This window comes from Nicotiana sylvestris, chromosome 11, assembly GCF_000393655.2.
Source record: "Nicotiana sylvestris chromosome 11, ASM39365v2, whole genome shotgun sequence".
NCBI lineage: Eukaryota > Viridiplantae > Streptophyta > Magnoliopsida > Solanales > Solanaceae > Nicotiana > Nicotiana sylvestris.
The window spans coordinates 123,236,436-123,259,016 of NC_091067.1; the positions used below are offsets into that span (position 1 = coordinate 123,236,436).

General features: G+C 36.3%; 1 protein-coding gene and 1 long non-coding RNA gene across 2 annotated transcripts; one reads left to right on the forward strand and one right to left on the reverse strand.

Moving 5' to 3' along the window:
- Positions 1-9,634: 9,634 nt before the first annotated feature.
- LOC104230566 (DNA polymerase II subunit B4) lies at positions 9,635-13,803 on the forward strand. Its single transcript, XM_009783407.2, has 3 exons — positions 9,635-9,918; positions 10,541-10,659; positions 13,270-13,803. Exons 1-3 carry the CDS (start codon positions 9,701-9,703, stop codon positions 13,527-13,529), a joined length of 597 nt encoding a protein of 198 aa, XP_009781709.1. The 5' UTR covers positions 9,635-9,700; the 3' UTR covers positions 13,530-13,803.
- A 2,169-nt stretch (positions 13,804-15,972) lies between these two features.
- On the reverse strand, positions 15,973-22,484 carry LOC104230567 (uncharacterized). The gene is made up of 2 exons (XR_711885.2): positions 22,343-22,484; positions 15,973-16,423 (listed from the first exon to the last, which is right to left on the reverse strand). It is a non-coding gene; the product is annotated as an uncharacterized lncRNA (long non-coding RNA).
- Between the last annotated feature and the right edge of the window lie 97 nt (positions 22,485-22,581).

Below are 22,581 nucleotides of genomic sequence, written 5' to 3' on the forward strand. Positions count from 1 at the left end.
TTGTTACATCCAGTCATCTTCTTTGTTTAGTTCTTTTTATCCCTTTGTTTTGTCTTTGTTCAACGCCGATTCTAGTGACATGACATGCGCGCACAGTTTAGGCCTAATCTTAAAAGTTAATTATAAAGCCATTGGGAGATGATCGGGACACTTAAGGGAAATAAGAACAGCTTGAGATCATTTGAAGCCCGAGCCACGTGAAACTGGGGCAAGTAAAACATAAAGAAAAACCATAAAAGCAAGTTAGCCATATTGACAAGGGGGTCGTTCATGGTAACGAAAGTGAGAGTATTTCCCAACGGCGCTTTAAAAATAACAAATGAAAAGGCGAATGTGTGGATATGGTTATCAAGTCCGGCATAATCAGAAGATGTGGCGAATGTTTAATTGCGTTGTTTGTGCTTGGCATGTTTTGAAGATTGGAATGACGAAGACATTTTATTCTTCTATCTAAACACTTTATCCTTCGTTAACCCTTTGAGCCTTATTGGTTTTATATTATACCCCTCGTTCAGAATCAGTAGCAAAGATTAGAAAACACAAGCATGGAAGATAAAGAAAAAGAAAAAGGAAAAGAAAACAACAGAAACAACAAAACAACAAAAGAGAAAGGAGAAAGGAGAAATGAGAAATGAGCAAAAGAGAAAGAAAAAGAAAAAGAAAAGAAAATAATAAATAAGTGGAAAGGAAAACAAAAAAGGAATTGGGAACTACGTTTGACTTGATTCCTCAAAGAGGATACGTAGGCGCTTCACGGCTCGGTCATAGTGTAACAAAAAAAAATCAAAAATCCCCAAGAAAGAAACTGGGGCAGAAGTTGTGTTTGATGTAAAGAAATATGGTTTCGAAGGTTGTAAATTTTGAACCCAAATTGATACGTTTTGAGCCGCTAATACCCTTTCTTTCTAGCCCTATCCAAAACCCCACGTTACGGTCCAAAGAAAGACTTTTTGACCAGTCTTCGAAAGATGCCAAGTCATACAAATGGAAGTCGAGAATAACACTGTAATCCCCGACAAAAAAGTAATAGAATGAGAGAGTCTTATCGGTGAAAACCTTCACGGGCACCTTGAGGCGGCTATAAGTTGAGAGAAAAATCAAAATGAGAGAGGCTTGATAGTGAAAACCCTTCGGGCACTACAAGTCGAATAAAGATTGAGAATCATACAGGAAAGCACCAGACGAAGATGGTGAAAGGCGATTAACGACGGAGGATAGGCCACGTGGGCATGTCATGGCCAATAGAGTTGGTATCCATATCTGATAGGTTTTACTTTGTAGTTTTCTTGTTAGGAGTCATCTCTTTCTTTTGTCTTTTACTTCGTTCCTTTTACCTTTGTCATTTCTTCTTCTTGAGTCTCTTTGGTCAGAACAAGTGAGAAATGATTTCAAAATTTGCCATCAGCTTTCCAATTATGCAAAACGAGATCTGACTAGTACATCAAAGTGGTATAAGTCAGGAAAGAACAAGCGTAATGAGCCGGTAATAGTCAACGTGCTTTGAGGTTCGCACAAAATACCCAAGATTGGACCATATCAATTCAGGGATAGTGCAACAAAAAGAGGGACAGAGGGATTGAACCGAGGGTATATTCGATGATGAGATTGACAAAAAGGATGGACCAGTGTTAAGAAGGATATCCCCAGCAGAAATCGAGGGTTATAAGGCCAAGGCCAGCGGAAAATCAAGAAAGAACAACGCGGAAAGCAATGGATATAATTGGGAAATTCATAGGAGACCCAAAAGATGGGAAAATGCCAGTTCACGGACAGTACCGCAAAAGAAGATATTGAGTCTGCACCGGAAAAAGGTATTTTAGTAACGCAAACGATACAGGAAGTGGTTAATCAATGAACATGCAAGATCTTCAAGTGAAATCAGCTGTCATGAAAATACATGAGGTCAGATAAGGAGACTGGGAAAATGGTTAAGAGGTTTGTGAATAAGGAATCGTCAAGAGGGTCGGAAGGTATCAGCCAAGCTTCAAAATGGTCAGACAACGCATAGATGGGAAAATGGGTGATAGCATCCCCAGCAGGAGTATCACAACTAACCACCACGTTTTAAACTGACCAAATTTTCTTTTGATTTGAAGCAGGGACAGGGAATGTTACTGATGACGGAAAGATGCGCCACAAGAAAGATTGTCAAACTAGGGCAGAAAATTTTCGTTCATTTCGAAAATTTTCGGGAAGTCTAACACAAGTTTGGTGAAAAGCGGTATCCCCAGCAGTTTTCGGGAGAAAGATAACACGAGTTTTAAGGGAGGTAGTCTTCGAAGGAAGAAGAAAAAAAAGAGGTCTTTGAAGGAATACCTATTTTTGAAGAGAGAATGGAACACTAGTTTTACAGTTTTGAAGAAAGAAAAAGAGGAAGACCAGTTTTGCAAAAGGAAACGGTTTGCAGAGGAATGAAACATCAGTCTTAAGGGAAGTAGTCTTTGAAGGAGTAAGATAACATATCTTTGAAAAAGTGTTATCCCCAGCCGTTCGCAGAGAAGTGAGACACCAGTTTTGAGGGAAGTAGTTTTGAAGAATGAAGACAATACAAGTTTTGAGGGAAGTAGTTTTGAAGAAAGATAATTCAAGTTAGAAGGAAAATGGTTCAGGAGGTAAGGGGAAACAATGGCGCTTTATTTCGAAGTTGTTGTTGAAGTCAGTAGCCCGCCTGAAGAAAGGAATGGCGCTTTATTTTTCGAAGTTGTTGTTGAAGTCAGTAGCCCGCCTGAAGAAAGGAATGGCGTTTTATTTTTTCGAAGTTGTTGTCGAGGTCAGGAGCCCGCCTGAAGAAAGGAATGGCGATTTATTTTTCGGAGTTGTTGTTGAGGTCAGGAGCCCGCCTGAAGAAAGGAATGGCGCTTTATTTTCGAAGTTGTTGAAGTCAGTAGCTCGCCAGTCAGTAGCTCGCCTGAAGAAAGGAATGGCGCTTTATTTTCGAAGTTGTTGTTGAAGTCAGTAGCCCGCATGAAGAAAGGAATGACGTTTTATTTTTTCGAAGTTGTTGTTGAAGTCAGTAGCCCGCCTGAAGAAAGGAATGTCATTTTATTTTTTCGAAGTTGTTGAGGTCAGGAGCCCGCCTGAAGAAAGGAATGGCGATTTATTTTTCAAAGTTGTTGTTGAGGTTAGGAGCCCGCCTGAAGAAAGGAATGGCGCTTTATTTTCGAAGTTGTTGTTGAAGTCAGTAGCCCGCCTGAAGAAAGGAATGGCGCTTTATTTTCGAAGTTGTTGTTGAAGTCTGTAGCCCGCCTGAAGAAAGGAATGGCGCTTTATTTTTGAAGTTGTTGTTGAGGTCAAGAGCCCGCCTGAAGAGAGGAATGGCGTTATATTTCTAAGTTGTTGGTTGAGGTCAGGAGCCCTCCTGAAGAGAGGAATGACATTTTAGTTTCTAAGTTGTTATGGAAATCAGGAGCCCGCCCGTATAACAGAGGAATACATTGAAGTTTGAAGTCAGTAAAGCGGAGGGTTACAACAAAAAATCCCCAGCATAAATTAAAGTTCAGAAGTTGGAAGTAAGGCAACACTGGTCAGAAGAAGGCAGTTCAAGCTTCGAAGGAAAAATAATTCGAAGCTCACAAGAAGGAAATAAGCAGTTCAAATTCGACAATCAAGAGAAGACTACGAGTCAAGACAGAAAGAAAGAAACATCAGAGGAAACACCAGTCAGCAAAACATCAAAGCAACAAGAGACACAAGAGCAAGTCTGAAGATAGATAAGATTTTGTAATTCATAGACTATAGTTTAGTCTAGCTTCTAAGGAGGTCAGTAAGTAGCGGCAGCAGCAGCAACAGCAGTAACAGTAAATCCACAGCTCCAGGGTAGTCCCAGCTACCAAAACTTCCCGAACTACATGGACCTGATTCCCTTTTAGCCAGGGATATGTAGGAAACCTTCGAAGTAGAGGTTCGGTCAAATATTTCAGAAAATGCTTCACACAGAGTAGCCTAATGGGCAAAAATCGCTCGTATCCGCTCACTTTATCTTTGCACGGAAACTTTTCATGTTTCCGGACAAAGAGGGGCAGCTGTGAGCACGTGATTTTTGCCCTACAAGAACTACTCCCACAAAAATTCAAAATAAAATAGTTTTGTGTTGTTGTCTGTGCATGTTTATTTTTACTTTAGTTAAGAAAAAAAATGTGTTGCCTGTGCATTTAGGGTTTAATATCACAATTAAAAATTAATTAAACAGGTTTGTTTTACAAAAATGGAAAAATCACCAAAAAAATATGTACTTTGCATTTAATGTCCGAATTGTGTGATTTTATCTTTATTTGATGTTTAATTTCATGTGATTGTCAATTTATAATTAGGATTTTTTAGTTGGTAATTAGGAATTAAAAAGGAAATAGAAGAAAAGGAAGAAATAAAGAGAAAGTCGGACTGGGCCAGTTTTGAATTAAGTAGACCAGGCCCAAACCAAAATAACCCCTTTGCAACCCAGTCCAAATACCCTGTTTACCCGGTCCAATTAGGCTACACGACCGTCCAAACGACGTCGTTTTTGCCACTCTCAGTCTGAGCCGTTGATCTCACTAGATCAACGGTCCAGATCACTCCGCCCTTACCCATTCCCTGGCCCGACCCACTTGCACCCGGATTGACCCCGCCCCAACACTAAACCAAATGACGCCGTGTCTGTTAAATGAATTGATCCAGGCCGTTGGTCGGGCTTGATCCAACGGCCAGGATTAAAACACCCCCCCCCGTATATAACCTTGATTCCTTACCCCCACACCCCCTAAACCAGACCCCCCTTTCACCTTCGTCTCTGAGCTTCATAGACCAAACATGTCCGCCGCCTTCAATCACCGTCCTTCGCCCACCGGAAATCGCCTCACGGCGGTTCCGGTGGTCCAAACAGCCCCAAAATTACACCATGGAACCCCCTTACTATCCTCTTTCCGAATACCCACCCCATCGCCATCGAATCATCCCCGAGTTCATTGAAGAACTGGCCCCTAACCCTAGTTCATCCAAACAGCCCCAAATTTACACCACAACTTCCCCTCGACCTCCCCAAACTAACCCTTCTAACCGTCACCCTCGAATCCCAGCCGTTTGTTTCGAATATCAGTTCGAAAATCGGACCAGAACCCTAGTTCATCTAATTAACCCCGAAGTCACACCACTGAACCACCTAGCTAACCCCGTCCCAAATCTCACCCAAGTTCTGTCCAAATCTTGTCAAAGCCTTTCGAATTTCAAATCGAAGGCAAACCCTAGAGGAACCAGCTTCAGGTTGTGTACGAGGTTAAAGGTTTGAGGTCTTAACCGACTTTAGTCGAGTGTTCTCAGTCTAGAACACTCGATTAAGGTCCGTTTTGGTTTCAAAATTTCAAGACGAAGTGTCAGTGAGAACGGAGTTCATTTGGGTTTCTGATTTTTAAGGTATTTCTCCTATTTTCCTTTTTCTTCTCTAATTATTGTTTGTTGTTGCCTAATTAGTTTTCCTTGCTACGTTTGCCAATTAATTCCCCTCCTCTTTCGAACCTTTTCTTGGTCCAGTTTCCTTCTGTTGATTAACATGTGTTTTAAACAGTTTCGTCGATTAATCCATTCATGCCTGTATTTTAGTAGTTCTCGTCAAGTTGTTTGGTGTCGTTTGTTTTGTTTTCAGCCGTAGGGTTCCATTCAGTATATCCTCAGGGTCCTTACGTTTTTGTGTTTAAGGCTAATTTAGAACCATGAATATTGGTTCGAATTGCTTCATTTCTGTGATGTCTGATTCCTTGTTTGTTTTGTTATTCGTCATTTTACATTATAAATGCAGTTGTGCCCATCTAGTGTGTGACAGTATTTCATGCATCTTGTTTGATTTAGAACTGGGAACTTAGTTAGTCATCCCCCTGTATCTGTGCCAATCATGGTCTGAAATTTGCCCGTGGTAGTTCAATAGGATTTTGTTCACATTCATTAGTCTTTATGCTATTTGATCTGACCTGAGTTCTAGTTTGAACTGTTGATTGGATTATTAACTGATTTGAATTGGTTATAGTTGTGGTAGTTAGTTGGATTCATTTTAGTTAATGAGTAGGTTTGAATAGGTTATAGTTGAAGGTTTCAATGCAGAGTGAAAGGGATTGGGTAGGATAGTGATTCCAGGGGCTTTAGGAGGGTATTTTGGGGATTGAAAAGTTCAGAAATTGGCTAGTTTAAGTGGGCTGTCAGTAAAATATTAAAGTACCATTAAACTAATGAATTATTTAGTATTAGTGGGGAACAAAACATAATAGCATGGGGAGGCCTAATGGGAATGTAATTAAAGTATGTACTGCCCATACACCTTTGAATTAAATAATGAACTTAGACACTTAGTAGTGGCTGTCGGGGAATATGATGGAAGAAATACATTTCTTAATGATCTAAATGTGAAAACAAGCTGAGATGGGGTTCAAGAGTTGGGTATAAATATGGGGGATTCTGATATGAAAAGGGGAGGAGAAGCTGAGAGAAGGGGGGAAGAGCTAAAAGGCATTCAAAAACAGTGAAGTCCTAGGGCATTTGAAGTTCAATCTCAAGTAAATTTGGGTGCATTCGAGTGATTTGTGGTTAAATTCTCATCTTCGTTTGGTTTTAAACTCTTTCTGTGCTGTGATTCAAGTTCCTGGGCTGTGCATCTTCTACTGTTTGATTGCCTCTTGGTCTGCTATTGTACTACTGCTGATCTTTGCCTCTATTAAAATTCCATTTTTCAGGTACACGGCTCGAGACTCTGACTGTAGCTTCACATGATTGAAACATAAAAATCAATGGAAATTGACCAAATGTCTTCTGTCGTTTTTTATTGATTCGTTGTCTATGATTCGAACTTAGACTCTAGTTCAATTGTGTGGAACAAAATTAGTTTTGTAATCATATGAACTAGATTCGAACAGAGCTGTTGTATAATTTGAACTGCAATTGGATTGTGTTAGCTATCATCTGGTACAGACTGTTAGGTAGTATGAGGACTTGTGTTCCTCATTAACTGGGGATTTGCATGTTCGATAGTTCTGTCATTCTGAAAGTTTTTCTGTGATTCGTTTATTGTGCAGTAGATGTTAGTTACATTTTGTGGACTAAAATATGGATTTCTGTAGTTAAGGTAGTTGTACTGGGCTGCACCAATTGAGCGAATTATTTGAATTGGTCATAGGTAATCTGGTTGTTAATATGAATATAGGTTGATGCACCTTCACCTAAAGCTAAAGCTTGTAGTAGTTATATCAATCAGCCACTTAGTTAATCGTAACCTCATATGATTAATTACCTTAAGCATCAATTGATATATCGGTTTGAAGTAGTATTTTCAAGTTAGTACAAGAATGTTAGTAAACATCAGAATGTGCACGTCTATCAGATTTGTCCATTAAACTTGATAAGTTTTCCTTAGCTATTAAGGTGTTAATCTGATCAACAACATCTGAATAATGCATTAGAACAATTGTTAACTAGTCATTTGCTCAAATTTGAACTACCGTGTTTGGCTTAGTCACGTGGGCTTAACCATTTCTTTTCCCCCAAGAGGTGTAGTCTCCAGATAGATAAACAAGCAGCCCAGGTCCCGTTTTATGACTGTATGCGCTTGGGCCTGGGCTGAGATATACGGATGGCCAATTTCGAAGCCCGATGTTTGGCTTTGGTACATCATAACCAATTAGTCTGCACCAACCCCTTAACAAATCGATTAGGACCTTTTTTTGACTAGAGATCAACAAAAATAGAAATCATAGTTACTTTAGGATTTTCCCTTTAAAACAAATAATAGAGGAGACGAGCCTCGCCAAATAAATGAATAAATTGTGGGGCCCTCAATAAAGGGGTAAAATAAAACATTTAGAATTCAGGACGGGTCGTTTAGTGAATTTCACGGCCTCGACCAAAATAACAACGCGTTAGTCGCTTTAGGCGCACCTTTAATAATTTACTTTCTTAAACCCGGGTGCACATTTATGTGACCCAAATCCAAATCTCAACGGAGTCGAAATGTATCGATAACCACGGGTACATTGATGTGACGTGGTTCGAGATACGTTTTCACAACGTTGCAAATCTCTGTTAAATAATAATGATAATGATAAAAGCGGTTAAAAATTAAAATTTGCACATAGGTTTATAATTGTATAAAATCAGATAATTATGCTGAATATGACAGTTGAGCGACCGTGCTAGAACCACGGAACTCGGGAATGCCTAACACCTTCTCCCGGATTAACAAAATTCTTTATCCGATTTTTCATTAATAGAGTATTATTCTGCTCAGCCACAAGTAGGCATGTGATTAACTCAGAATATTTCTTAAAACCTTTTTCACGGTATTGTTGTTGTAGCACCACATTTGAAGCGTGAAAAGTAGAAAATATTTTTTCCAATAAGTCCTCATCTGTGATAGTGTCTCCACATAATTTTAATAGAGAACTTACTTTAAAGATAGCAGAATTATACTCACTTACGGTTTTAAAGTCTTGCAACCTTAAATGTATCCACTCATACCGAGCTTTCGGTAATACCGTAAGTTTTAGGTGGTCATATCGATCCTTCAAATTAATCCATAATTCAAGTGGATCTTTTACGGTTAAATATTCAGTTTTTAACCCTTCATGTAGATGATGACGAAGGAAAATCATGGCCTTCGCTTTATCCTGATTTGATGCTTCATTTCCTTGTATAATAGTATTTCCAAGACCTTTAGCGTCAAGGTGAATTTCAGCATCAAGAACCCATGATAAATAGTTCCTTCCGGTGATGTCAAGTGCCACAAATTCAAGTTTTGATAAATTTGACATAGTGAAAACTATCATAAAAGATGAATAAGTTAGAGAAATAATTATAATAATAAACAATTAATGAAAACAAAACGATTAAGGTAAAAGAAATGAAAATAGAGCTATATCATGTTAACAATCTACTATTTCATTTTATTCTTGCCATAAAGTAGAAATTACATACTTGTTTCATTTCACTTTATATTATTGATATATATGTGTTAATAGAATTGAACGTGACTAACATTATTTATATGTTCCAATAAATATAAAGTAATTAAAAAATTATTGCTTGTCAATTCATTTCTCACAGTTCTTCAAAATGCCTTAAAGATATGTTTTGATCCAGGGAGTCCATGACATTAGTGCACAGCTAGTTTGATGACTTTGAGGTCCTCTAAGAGTTGAACACGGAAGGAAATAGTTATTTAATCACTGTAATGTACTTAAACTATTTAAGATGCCCAAGCGCACAAGTAATCTACAAACAGTGAGCATATGATATGTACTGCCATAAATAAGATGATTATAATGATACATACCTTAATAAAATATGGCTCAACTTAGCGGGAGTTAAGAATAAAATTAGAGCTTTATGCTGATAACGTGTTATAAAATAAAAGCAATGCAGTAAAATGTAAACAAGAAGAGATAGAGAGAATGGAGAAGTGTTTTATTCTTTCACTTTGGTGTAATTTTTCATTGCAATTACATGACCTTTTATAGGCATAAAAAGTAAAGATGATGGACATAAAATAGAAAATTTAATTTTTAAGTTATTCACAACATGAGCATCCAATATCCAATGTAGCATTCAAAGTAGTATCCAATATACAAACTATTCGTAACAAACATAATATATTAGACAACAATATTTAAGACCCTCTTCCAAGTATGGCGGGAAAAGAAACCTAAATCCTAAAAAAATTTCAGTATTCGCGAAACACAGAGTTCCAATGGCGGAAATAGAGAAGCAGAAAGACAAGGAGAAGGAGAAATTACCATCAGCACCAGTACAAATAGAGCAAGAGGTTCTGCCCAAGACTATCGTGCGCCGGCTTGTGAAGGATAAACTTTCCCAGCTATCCACCGATACTGACATCTCTCTTCTCCGCGACTCTCTCCTTGCGTTCTCCGAAAGCGCCCGCATTTTCATCCATTACCTCTCCGCCACGTAAGCTCTTACTGGGTTTTGCATATTCACTTCAATTTATTCCTTTTTAAAAATAAAATTCCACAAATTCCCCGAAAATTATGAAAAAAGTAATGATTGATTTGTTGTGAAATTAGGTGTTTTTTGAGTTTTTGTGATCCAGGATTTAATAGGGTCTTTACAAAATTAAGCCTTTTTTCTGATTGATTGTGATGTTATTGAGGTTCAGCTTCTTTTTTTTAAAGTTGAAATTTAGTATTGTAAATTGACTTGAAGTTGGCTTATTTTGGGACTTTGGGTGCTTTCTGAAATTTTGTGATCTAGGATTTTAGTGGGGTTCTGTGTATTGGCTATTCTTTTACTGGTTGATAGTTAAATTTTTTGGTGATTAGTAGGATGTACCCTAAAAATTGGAAATCAATGAATATAAAGTGATTGATTGTGGATCTGAGCAAACAATAATTAATTGATTGGTTGAAGTGGAACATAAAAAGGCATGCTTTGTGTTGACAGTTGAGAAAATGGAGGAAACGTTGTATTATCATCAGTTGATGTTGAAAGAAGATGGAAACATATGTTTTCTTTTTCTCTTCTATAATATTTCAGTTCAATGAGTGAGCTCATTTGAGTTGTTCAATTTCAGTGCTAATGACATATGCAAGGAGTCTAAGAGGCAAACGATAAATGCGGAGGATGTGTTCAAGGCTCTTGAAGAGATTGAGTTTCCCGAGTTCATTGAGCCTCTTAGAGCTTCTCTCGAGGGTCAGTTTCTTTTCACTGATTTAGAAGTCTTTAATGATGTATTTTTCTCATGATGCTGAGCACTTTTCCATCTTAGGCTACAAATCCTTTTATTCACAATTCTTACAATCACATGTCAACTTTGTGGTCAGATTTCTAGATTGTTGTGTCTATTTACTTCTTATATATTACTTTCAGAATTAAGCGAACATGTGCTACAGTAATGGATAGTATATCAATTGGCAAAACAAAGTGTTGATTACAGTTATCTTTTCTCTTATTCTTCTTATTGCTTGAAAGCTTTAGCAATATCTTTCTACTAAAACTAAGATATATTACTGAACTAAATTTGCCAGAGGTGGGCTAATGAAAGATGATTGGCTTCTTCATTTTGCCATGTAAACAGTTCCATCGAGTTAAATAAAATGAGATAGAGGGTGTAACTAAAATTGGCAGGTTATGTAGCATAATCAGGTGCATGATTACTTGATAGCTTGTTTAGGTCAGCAGTTAAGCATATTTATACTAGTGACGAGACAATTGTTTGTCCTTTGTTTTCCTAAAACCAAAGCTGCGCTGCAGCCTCATCAGGTTGGAGGCTGGCACTTGTTGTGGTCTTCCTGAATAAAATGGGATGTTCTGTGGTTGAAACTGTTCAATTTTATTTTAGTAACATGGATAAGCTGGGGTACCAGTACCCCATACATTAGTTCAAATAAATTAGATCACCTTGCATTACTATGGAGAGTTGGCCTTCTAACTGTATCTGAAACCTCTCTCCCACCCAAATAAAGAAGGTAGAAAGAAAGACCAGAGTATTAATCTCTATGCACTTCCTCACTGCTACTCACACTGCAAAGAATCGTTTAATTTTTACATATATTTGGTTAAACTGAGAAATAAGGGTCGGAAATGATCAGCTATGCCGATTCTGTTGTGTTAGGGCAAAGAGATTTAAAGGTAATGAATAGTTGATGAGGAGAGGAGTAGATGTATATTAATACACCAGGTCTAAATCCACTACAAAAGGTTACTAATGACTGTTTTTGTCTCCCGACGATGGCTAATTATTCTGGAACAGAAATGTGAAACCTTTAATGGAAGGTTTCACATTAAGCTTGTTCAGAGGCACTCTATTAAAGGTCAAAACAACAAAAAGTGCTGAAATTAGAAAATAAATGCTCATAGTTCTTCTTATGGGGGCATTTTAAGGTTGGGGATAATTTTGAGAGTTGCCAGACTCACTAGCTCTCTTTACCCTGTACAAGTTGAGCATAATGTTGCTTATTGATCACTCTGAGCCGCTGATCTTGTTATCGGTCTTAATGCCAAATATATGCAAATTAACAACTTGTATTTTTGTCTCACCTATCCAGGACATGCAGTGAGTATTAGAACCAATATGTCCCGACTTATTATACTCAAGTATTTGAATATTTTTTCATATGAATTAGAAGGAAAAAACTATTTTCCATTTTTTGTACATGTATGCAGATATTCTTCTCATAAATTCTGCAACTTATCTGATATTTCACACAATCGAACCTCTTTTACCCCGAGGCGGATCCAGGATTTAGGGGTTACGGGTGCCGACCTAATCGATTTGATCAACTCGAGCGTCGGTTCGGGTTATACATCCTTTTTATTTATATAGACAAATAGATCAAACGAAAGAAAATATAATAACTATAACTAATTGACGCAAAGCATAAAACTTCCAACAATATTTTTAATATCATACACAATCTATTTACAATTGTCCTCTACGAGCTTTCATATTTTGAAAACGATCAATAATGATTTTAACTTTGGGGAGTTGGGGCTTTGTTTTACCTTTTGAAAATTGGCGTTTGGGAAAGATCCTCAAAAAGGATTTTAACTTTCTATATTAATTATAAGAGAATACTTTTATTATTATTTTATCTTATTTGTTTATACTTAATTAAACAAACAGAAAAGTCAAACATTTAATATAAAATATAGAAGAGTGTGCTGTGTAGTGTATTTAATCTCCTTAAATTGCAACTGAATGTAAGCCAAAAAATTATTTGCTCCCACCAGGATTCGAAGTCTTGCCCTGCTGAACAAAAAGGCAGACCTTTGCCATTGGCACCTTTGCCACTTTTGTTTTATGGGGTGGCACTTTAAATATATATCCTATTTGTTATACATATTTACATATATACATAAAGTTTTCGCCGAAACTTGCGGGTGGCGTACCACCCCGAACCATGTACATAGATCCGCCCCTGCTTTTACCCCCTTCTTTATGGAATATGTAATCATTACCTCATTGAATCTCCACTTTAAACTATCATGAATCATCAATATTTGTAATTCTACCTTGTCTGGGATCATCTTTGATTCTAATTGGTGTCCTATTCGAGATTCCTCTTGTGATAAGCTTCAGACAGTCAGACAAGTATCATTTGCTCGTCATGCATTTTACATCATTGAATGGTGAATTTCAGAGAACTCTGTGCAGTATATATGTGTGATAAGTGATAGATTATTGCTTTAAATGGGCTTAATTATCGGATTACAAGTGAGGCACTATGATGTCAAAGAATGTTTACTGTGAATGAATTTACAGCTATCTTTGCCTTTATGTTTTCTTCTTTCTTTTTGCAGTATTCAGACAAAGGAACTCTAAAAGGAAGTCAGGATCAATGAAATCCGCAGAATCTAACAAAAAAGCGAAGCTGAAAGAACCTGTGGAAAATGGGAAGGCCAAGATGAAAGAGCAACCCTCTGACACTGAAAATGAAGATGGACAAGCTGGCGAGCAACCCTCTGATAATGAAAATGAAGATGGACAAGCTGCCGAGCACCCCTCTGATAATGAAAATGAAGATGGACAAGCTGAAGGCGAGGATAGTGGTGATGAATAAAGAGATTATTACACACGCCTGCTCTGCTAGGAATACGAGTAGGGGGTTGTCCTATCTATTAGACATCTTACTCATGCCTTGTTAACCCCTCAAAATCTGTAATCTTGGATGCAAAATTAACAAACAGTTAATAGAGTTGTGTTGCTGAGCAAAATGAAGATATTTGGGAATTATTGTCCTTTTGTCCGTCCTTATGTTCAGTGTGTTTCTTTCTGTAATATCGCGCATTTCTCTTTTTATTACATTTGTATTTGAGATATTGTCCATTTGACCTCGGGTTAAGGAATGCCCACATGAGTTCGTCAATGTGTTTACACTTTACAAACACAGGGAAAAGATTTTTTCATACAGGTAATCTTGAGCTTTGCTAAAGTGGCACGTTTAAGCCCATAGTTCATTCTAGTAGTTTGTGAAGATTACAAAAAGCTAACAAAATACATCTTATTTTCTATTTGAGACATTGTCTCCTTGTTGCCTCAATGCCACCATCGATTTCCTGTTCTGATCCGTGCTCGTTAATCTTGTATTTTCTGGATAAGTGATTACTGATTGTGTTTTTCATCTGTAGTATTTTCTTGTCATGTTGGACAGTTGGAGATGCAGAAAGGCAATTCAACTTGCAAAAGAGATAATTAACAGGGTATATGAGTCGAGTTAATTTATCTCTATACTTGACACTTAGAATTAGAATTGAATCAAAGCTACTTGTAAACTAGGAAAGCCCTTCTTCCCAATGCTACATTCAAAAGCCATATAGGGGCTTTCAATATTAAGGAACGAATCAACGACAAACTTAAAAGGGCAGAAAACTCATTTTCTTGACATAACTACCACGATTTACCTGACCAAGTAATTACTTTATCAATTGTGAATTGATTGTAATCGAAGGAGTATAATTTTACTCTCTAATTCACAAGGGGGAGGGATAAGAATTTCTTGTGATTAGGTGCTGAATCAATCCCTGCTACAAGGACTAGCATGGAGCTCTGCTAAAAGAAAGTGGCATCAAAATCGGGGAAGAAAGCCAAATATGCCATAATAAGCAAGGGACCATAGCACATATTTTTACGCAGTGCAGTGTGTTAAAAATTTCTGGGCAGACCTGGACAGACAAATTACATCAAATTATGACCCTCCCTCTTCCATAAGAACTGGATTAACAGAATTATACTTCTAATGATAACTATTAAAGTCAACATTTCCTCTGGACTGAACATTTCCCTTTCTGACTCTGGCACAAATGGATCAATCGAAATCAAAAACCACTTCAATAATAAAAAGGATCTTCTAAATACCAACTCAGTCGTTGCAAAAGCTATCGAATACATAATGCTTACAGGAAAAAGAAGGAAATATACAAACTAAACTATCAAAGGACAAAGATAACTGCTGCCTCCCTCCAAGAAAACTACAACAAATTAATTACAGAAGGTTCCCCATTGGGTAATCAGTAACCCGGGATAGGAGGAATAGGAGGTGCTCCAGAAATCACAAAGGTGACTGGAGTTTAGGCTACTATATGATACTTTCACAATTAACATATTTGCAGAACAAACAGCTTGACAGATGCGATCAGATATAGCAATTTGAAAGAAACTACATCCACTTGAAATCAACACAGGCTCAAATGTAGTAGTTACTGCACTTCAAATAGGTAATGTTCATTTTCCTCACCTCATTGATAATTGCACGTTACTCCTCCTCAGGCTGGTAATCCGACTCTGAAGCACACATACAGAGAAGCTAACCATGTAACTGACTAACTAGCTAAGGGTGGAAGCAAATAGAAAGTTCTTAAGAGCTCAAATCTATATCCCTTTCCCCCACCCTTTGCATCTAAATATGTTGTAAACTACTCCCTGGGGGCTGGGAGCTATATTCCAGTGGAAAGTCCCTCTATGTACTCATATCTAGCACATATATTAAATATTTCATCTTGATCCCAAAAAAAACTTTTTCTGTTCCCCGAATAAAAATGCTGAATAAGAAACTAACAATTGTAGGAGAAGGATTGCTGCTGATAGTTGACACCTATGGTTCAACTGTCAGGTTTTGTATTTGCCGTACATACTACCATTGGTAATGAAAATAGTTTAGTTAACAAAAAGAAAGATCTCATAAAACTGTTCACAACAGGTAAATGAGAATGGTGTTCAATTTTGAGCAACAATCATATTATTGTGTACACCTTTGGAACAATAAAACATGTGACTACAACACTATAACAGCTTTGTCCTTTAGCTTACTGAAGACAGGCAACAACAGAGGGAGATACGCAAACATGCTACCTACTTCCTACAGTTTAATTTCTCCTTTTCTTAAAAGTTAGTCAGGAATTTACTACAACAAAAAAAAGTACACCAGAACCATAAGAACTTGGTCACTTGACACGGGTGATGAAGAAGCATCAATAATTCCAAATAAGAAGATAGAGACACTAAAGTTTCTTAAACCTCATAAAATACTTTCAAACAAGGAGTAGGATGAGCCAATGTTTCTTCACTAATGTTTAACAAACATTCAAAGGGGTGACAGCATACAAGAAGACCAGTATTCATTCCTTAAACAGAAAAGTTAAGACGAAATGAAGAGGGAAAAGGTAAGGATGAATTCATCCACAAAATCATCAGAGAGCCCAAGGCTGGTAATTCATTCTTTTTCCAACTTAAACCTTCATTTCTCTGCTTTCTCCACCACCTCCTCCTCCTTCTCACCATACCGGCGCTTAAACTTTGCAATCTGACCAACACTTTGAGCCATTTGACGCCTTGCTCTAATGTGATAAACCTTGCCTGTTTGGTGTATTTTGGTCATCATAACATGCATCAATCGTCCACTTTGTGTCACATAGGATATCCATTGCATTTGAGGGTGAATGCCTTTCTTCATTTTCTCTGAAAATAGACCTACAATTCAGTAACAATACAATTTCTCTTCCGAACTAATTCATGTGACACAACCAACCTTCTTTTTTTTGGAATAGGTAACAATATATTAATCAGCAGTACAAAGTGCTGGAAACCATATTTACAAGTTACCAAAGATGCATAATTCAGAAAAACTATATCTTGTTCAGCTTACAGGGATTCTATGACTTCTAGGAGTGATTCAGCTTCATCAGCATACTTCTCTTTGCACCAAAAGTGAAATAACAGAAAACAACCAACCTTTTCTGAGTCAACTAGATTATTTTATATAATAACTCATTTAAGCTTTCATCATAACAATGTGAAGTAAGAGGGCTTTTTCACATTACTCCTGGTCAGGGGCGGAGCTAGAATCCCGGCCACGGGTTTGGCCAAAAACTCAAACCCAATAGCTTTTGCTCAAACAGTGTATTTGTATTATAATTTTCATCAAATATGAACAAATATTAAATTAAGAACCCAATTATTAGCACTTGAAGTCGTCATTCTAATCCAGAACCCATAAAATTGAAATCATAGCTCCACCTCTACTCCTGGCTATATGTTTACGGCCTGTAAAGCCTTTTAATGAAGAGCCTTTTAATGAAGAAAAAAGAGATAAGTGACAAAGAAGACACTATAAAAGGTGAATGGATAAAATCCATAATTTTGACTGTGTCATGAAAACTTCGGAAGAGTAAATTTTGAAAAGCGGAGTATTTTCTTCTTTAAATACCATGGTCAGTTTCTCCCTAATCAAAAAATAGAGCATCAAACTTTTTGCTCTGACCAAGTGAATAATCGGGTTAATGGTGTTGGCTAAAAAGGAAAAAGTGCAAAGGCAAATGCCAAATTTCACTGGTATAATGCTCTACTATTTTATTTATTTTTGGATAAGGTAAAGGTTTCATTAAAGGAGGGCCAAGGTACCCAAAAAATTACAAGTTACAGCATAGCTGCATCAGTTGCATTCCCAAAACACCTATAAAATCCATAAACTGATCTAAGTTTTCAACTATATTTTCTTTACACCAGAAATTTTGAAGGCAACTAATCTTTACAATAGCTAGGTGATTTCTTTGGTTCTACTATTATACTTAACAAGAAATTTCTGCAACTGTCAATCAGTCTCTTGCCCATAAACAAGAGCGGTTTTTACAGGATAGTTAAAGCCACAGGGGAAACTATGCTTCCAAAGAACTGAGATGATGCTAATTCCCAATCTATGTACATATAATCAATGATTCAATGACATCACAAGCAGATTGACCTACATGATGTGGTTCTATCACTAGGGAACTGTGTGTACTTTCTACTAGCCTTGTTCGAACCAAAATACAATTGTTGGATACCCATTCCCACAACAACGGCTAGCGAAATTTTCCGCTTCGAAAAATCTATTTGGATGATCTAAAAATCACACAAACGGTCATCCTATTCATTGCCTATTTGACATATAACTAATTCCAGAAGGTCTGTAAAGCAAATCACACTTCTTATCGAACTGACAATAACTATTGTTACGATCAAAACCAATACCATTTAAAACAGACAAAAACCTAGTATTCTATTATCCTTGCACTTAAAAACTTCCAATTTATTGTTTCATGCACCTATATAGTAACATAATATGTATATAACCATCAGGAAGAAATGAATGAGCATATAAACAGAAACAACCAATGCAACATCTAAAGAATTTACAGAAATGAAATTCTCATACGTCATAGAAATAGCTCACGATTGTCAAAAATCTAAAAAGCCACGCATTAAGTAATCGAAGTGCCACGATTGTCAAATCGAAGTTTATATATTTCCGTTAGACATTGTGCTTCCTTTTGATTCTAACCAAAATATTTAGTGAAGAGTTCTGTTAACGTTAAATTAAGCTTGCCTTTTTTTTGGGAGTATTTGATGGCGGCGGCTGTCCTTGTAAAGACGAAATAGAGGACCAATCTACCTCCAGTGAAGTTAATTTAGTTACCAGTTTTCCTAAAGCATAGTATCAATTGGGAAAGTTAAAATAATTGATTGAAGTTGTTGGCCGTTATATGGTCCAAAGCAAGACCTTGTTTTTATCAAAGAACTTGTCCAATGAAATAACAGTAAAATGTTCCTGTTGTAGGCAACTAAGAAGAAATTATAATACATTCAAAAGTTAAGCATGAGACAGTTGATCAAATGATATTTTGATAATTAGAAGCCACTTTAGAGCCTTTGACTTTCGTAGCCCCAATGCTATGTCCCCTATGCACAGTTCACTTGAGATACAAAATAGCTACTACGCACATCTCCATGGAATAGTGCGAGTGGGCTTGTTGTTGTTGTCGTCTCATAATTTATTTCTCATTGTTCAGTAGACAAAAGAATGAATTAATATCACTGTTGTAACACTAAATTTAGTTCATAATCAGTTTAGAAGAATGTAAAAGACTATTTGATCTTCTATATATATATAAATCTACAAGACACGCAGTAATTACATCGAGTAGTGTCTACAGTACAAAAATATATATACTATCTTAAAATTTTGTTCAAAAGAACAATTAGGCCGACCCTCCTTCTAGGCCAGCCAAAATCGATAGATAAAGGCCATATACAGTAGAGATGAGTTACTTTTCCTGCAACCTTTTGATAAATTAACATATACAGTAAAAAAAACGCCATATAAGAACAAAACGATGTTAAAAAACATTAAAGTCCAATAATCTTAACGAAGAAGTTCCACACATTTAAACGTGTTGAACATTTTTACGTCTTAAGATCTGTTTTACATTTAAGCTACAATCATTATTGAGAGAACCCATATGAAGAACAAAACTATTGTACCTACTGGATGAGCTCATATTCTCAACAATTACGTAATATAAAGGAAACATCAAGGTGGCAATAAGTTACTCAAAGAGCATCTTTGCCAACCAAAGAAAAAAGCTATCCAAAGAACATATATTATAGAACTGCAAAGACAACATAAAGAGGGCAACTAAAGAGACAATCCGCTTAACCCACATGAAAAAATTTATCTTTCAACATAATCAACTATCTTCACACTCACACATTGTTATGATCAAATTGAGCAGTAGGCAAGTAGGCAAATCACAGAGAGAAAAAAAATTCCTCTCTTCAGTCTCCCTTCAGTTGCATCCTAAATCAGATGTTTTTTCATAGCATTGGTGACCTATTTCTGATGCCTCTAAATGCACTAATTTTTGGAGAACCTAACTGTTTAGACATGTCCCAAACAGAAAACGTCAATAGACAATCCTAAAATGATGCACAAATCAGACCAGCAAACCCACAAATCAATGGAAATGCGAAGGAAAATAATATATCACTAAAACTCGCATCAGAATAAACCAAGCAATTATTTTAATTTTTTACATAATAATGGTTTTTATTTATCTTTTCCAAATAGTAAAATGGGAAATATTTACATACCAATATGAATCTCATATATTGTATTTATGTACATGTCTCCAACTGGCCTTAGCTCAGCCTTGTAACTCAAAAATAATATCTTCTTATGTTCGTATCTATAGATGCCGACATAAGCTACTGAACATGTATATTAGCCAATTAATCTTTGCAACGAAAGATCAAAGCTGGCTGTTTTTCAGTTAAATTGTCATTCAATCTAAAGTACAAACATAAGAGAAGCCTACAAACATACTCTGCTTGGTAGAGAGCAGCTACCTCATCAAATGATTAATTGCCCACCTAAATTACGAAAAGATTCTTGTTCACTAAAGTCATGGTGTAAAAGTAAATATAAAATGAGCTTAATTGAAAGCGGAAAAAAAAAGTTCGATCCCTGAAGCATGTTGGCATCTGCGGATGTGATTGTAAGCAACTGAACATCTACGTTAAGCCAAACAACATTTGTTTAGAATAGAGGGCGAGCTATGTTTGACACTATATTGTAGTTAAATTCACGTTTTTGTATAATGCAGAGTTTCTAAATTCTAAACACATCACTCCTTTTTGTACTCTTGTTTAGAAACAATTCAAGAACATTGAACCTATTAGCTAGATTAATTATTATTTAAGTAGTCGTCATAATAAACCAGTGAAACTTATCTCCTACATCGTTAATAGTGTCATGCCACCAAATTCTCTAACATTTATATTAAGATTTTTTCGTTGTTATCATGCAAGTTATGAGATTTGCAAACTTCAGAGTAAAAACTGATTAGAAATCTGTTAGATAGATCTAGTATTTCAAATGCTCCAACATATATATATATATATATATATCCAGATGCCAATCTAGCTAAAGAGCATTAGCAATATCCATCTCCAGCAATTTCGTCACACACCATGTCTTCCCCTTTTCCTGTGGATGTGTGTCTCTGTTTTCTCTACTTCTCTTCCTTATCCAATTTTTCAAGCCATAATCCAAATTAATTTCAAAGTACCCTATAAAATATTAAACCTCTCCAATTACAGTTACATGTACCATTTGGTCATTCGTGTGCTTAACATCCTAGAGGGGTTATGTTTCAAAAACCTTATGCAGTGTGTTTTATTCTAAAAGTTAATTATTTTTTCAATGACCTTACTAACTTGTTTCTCACAAGTTATTCGTTAACAATTGCTTTGCTGATGTGTATATATTGTATTTAAAAAGTAAAAGAGAAAAGGTGCTGATAAAAAAGAGTGGAAAAACCAAAAAATGTTAAAATAAGTATATATCAAAGCAAAAGGTGTAGCGAGTTGAAGCCATTAATACACCTCAAAAATGTAGTCAAGGTAGTGTCAGAGACACCATCATATTAATATACAAATTGTAGTCCTAGTGTGTCAATTTTTCATTGACGGTGTACTTGAGTTTCTTGTATACACCAGGCCGGCATGCATTTCATATATAATGGCCTCTAGTACCCTAGATGATTTACATTTCACATCAAATCTGATAATAAACTTGGTCATCCATGGCGTAAAAAACAAATAAATTTTAGGCGGAAACCATGAAATAGAATTTTATCCAGCTGTAAAATGCCAAGCATTGCAAGGGTCAAACCAATTTCATACAGATTAGCCATTTGCATATCAATCAAACAAAAAAAATTATGCTATTGAGATCAGATCGAGCAGGAGGCAAATCAATGAGAGCGCAAAAAGTTCCTCCTCTAGTCTACCCTTCAACTTCATCCTAGATTAACTATTTCTTCATAGCATTAGACTTAAATCAACTGTTTAATAACAAAAATCAAACATAGCAAAAGAAAAAAAAAAGGAAAAAATGGAATATGAACAAAACAAACCCAGAAAGCTATTAAGGCAAATCATGACAGCAACAATTTTTTTTTCTGACTAAACCTTCAATAGCCAAAAAACATTTTGATATTCAAGACATACTAAAGAAAAAGTAAGGAAAATTGATTAGCTTACACAAATAAATAAGATATTTGCAGTAAAGATATACGGTCATAGCGGTGGAGTATAGAGAGAACAGAGGCGCTGAAAACTCATGAACAATTTAACCATAAAATCAAAAATTTCAAAAGTAAATTGAATTTAAAATCTCAGTATTAACTTAAAAATAAAATTAATCCTATGGATAATCTGCCATACAGAATAATTAACAATAAACAATATATTAGCTAGTAAAATCAAAAAATTGGGAAAGACATACCTTTAGCAAAGTGAATATTGACAGAGACGAAGAAACGAAGAGGAAGAACTTGAGAAGCAAAAAAGTCACAGAAGAGACGATATGTATTCAATTTTACAATTCACAAAGAACACCACGTGTAAGGCCAGCAATACAATACAGAGTCAGCTTTACGGATTAACATGAACTTACAAAAGTAGCCTCAGACTAACTATTAATTCCAGGTTGACGGAGTTATTGAGAAGTAGGAATAGGAATAGGAATATAGAGAGAGAGATGAACAGTGGTCTCACCTTGCTGTTTCAGAGAGATGAACAGTGGTCTCACCTTGCTGTTTCAGGTCGGAGAGAGAGAGAGCGCGTGAGTGATGGTTTGCTGCTTTTGGGGGTTTTACATTTTCGGAGAGAGCAGTATCGTTATTCAGTGGACCAGCCCAATATTTGCCTGGGCCTAGACATTGGCCTTTAAGAAGTTCTAACGGGGCATTTGCATCTATATCCGTTTTTTGTATTATATTTTAACTTGTGTATGT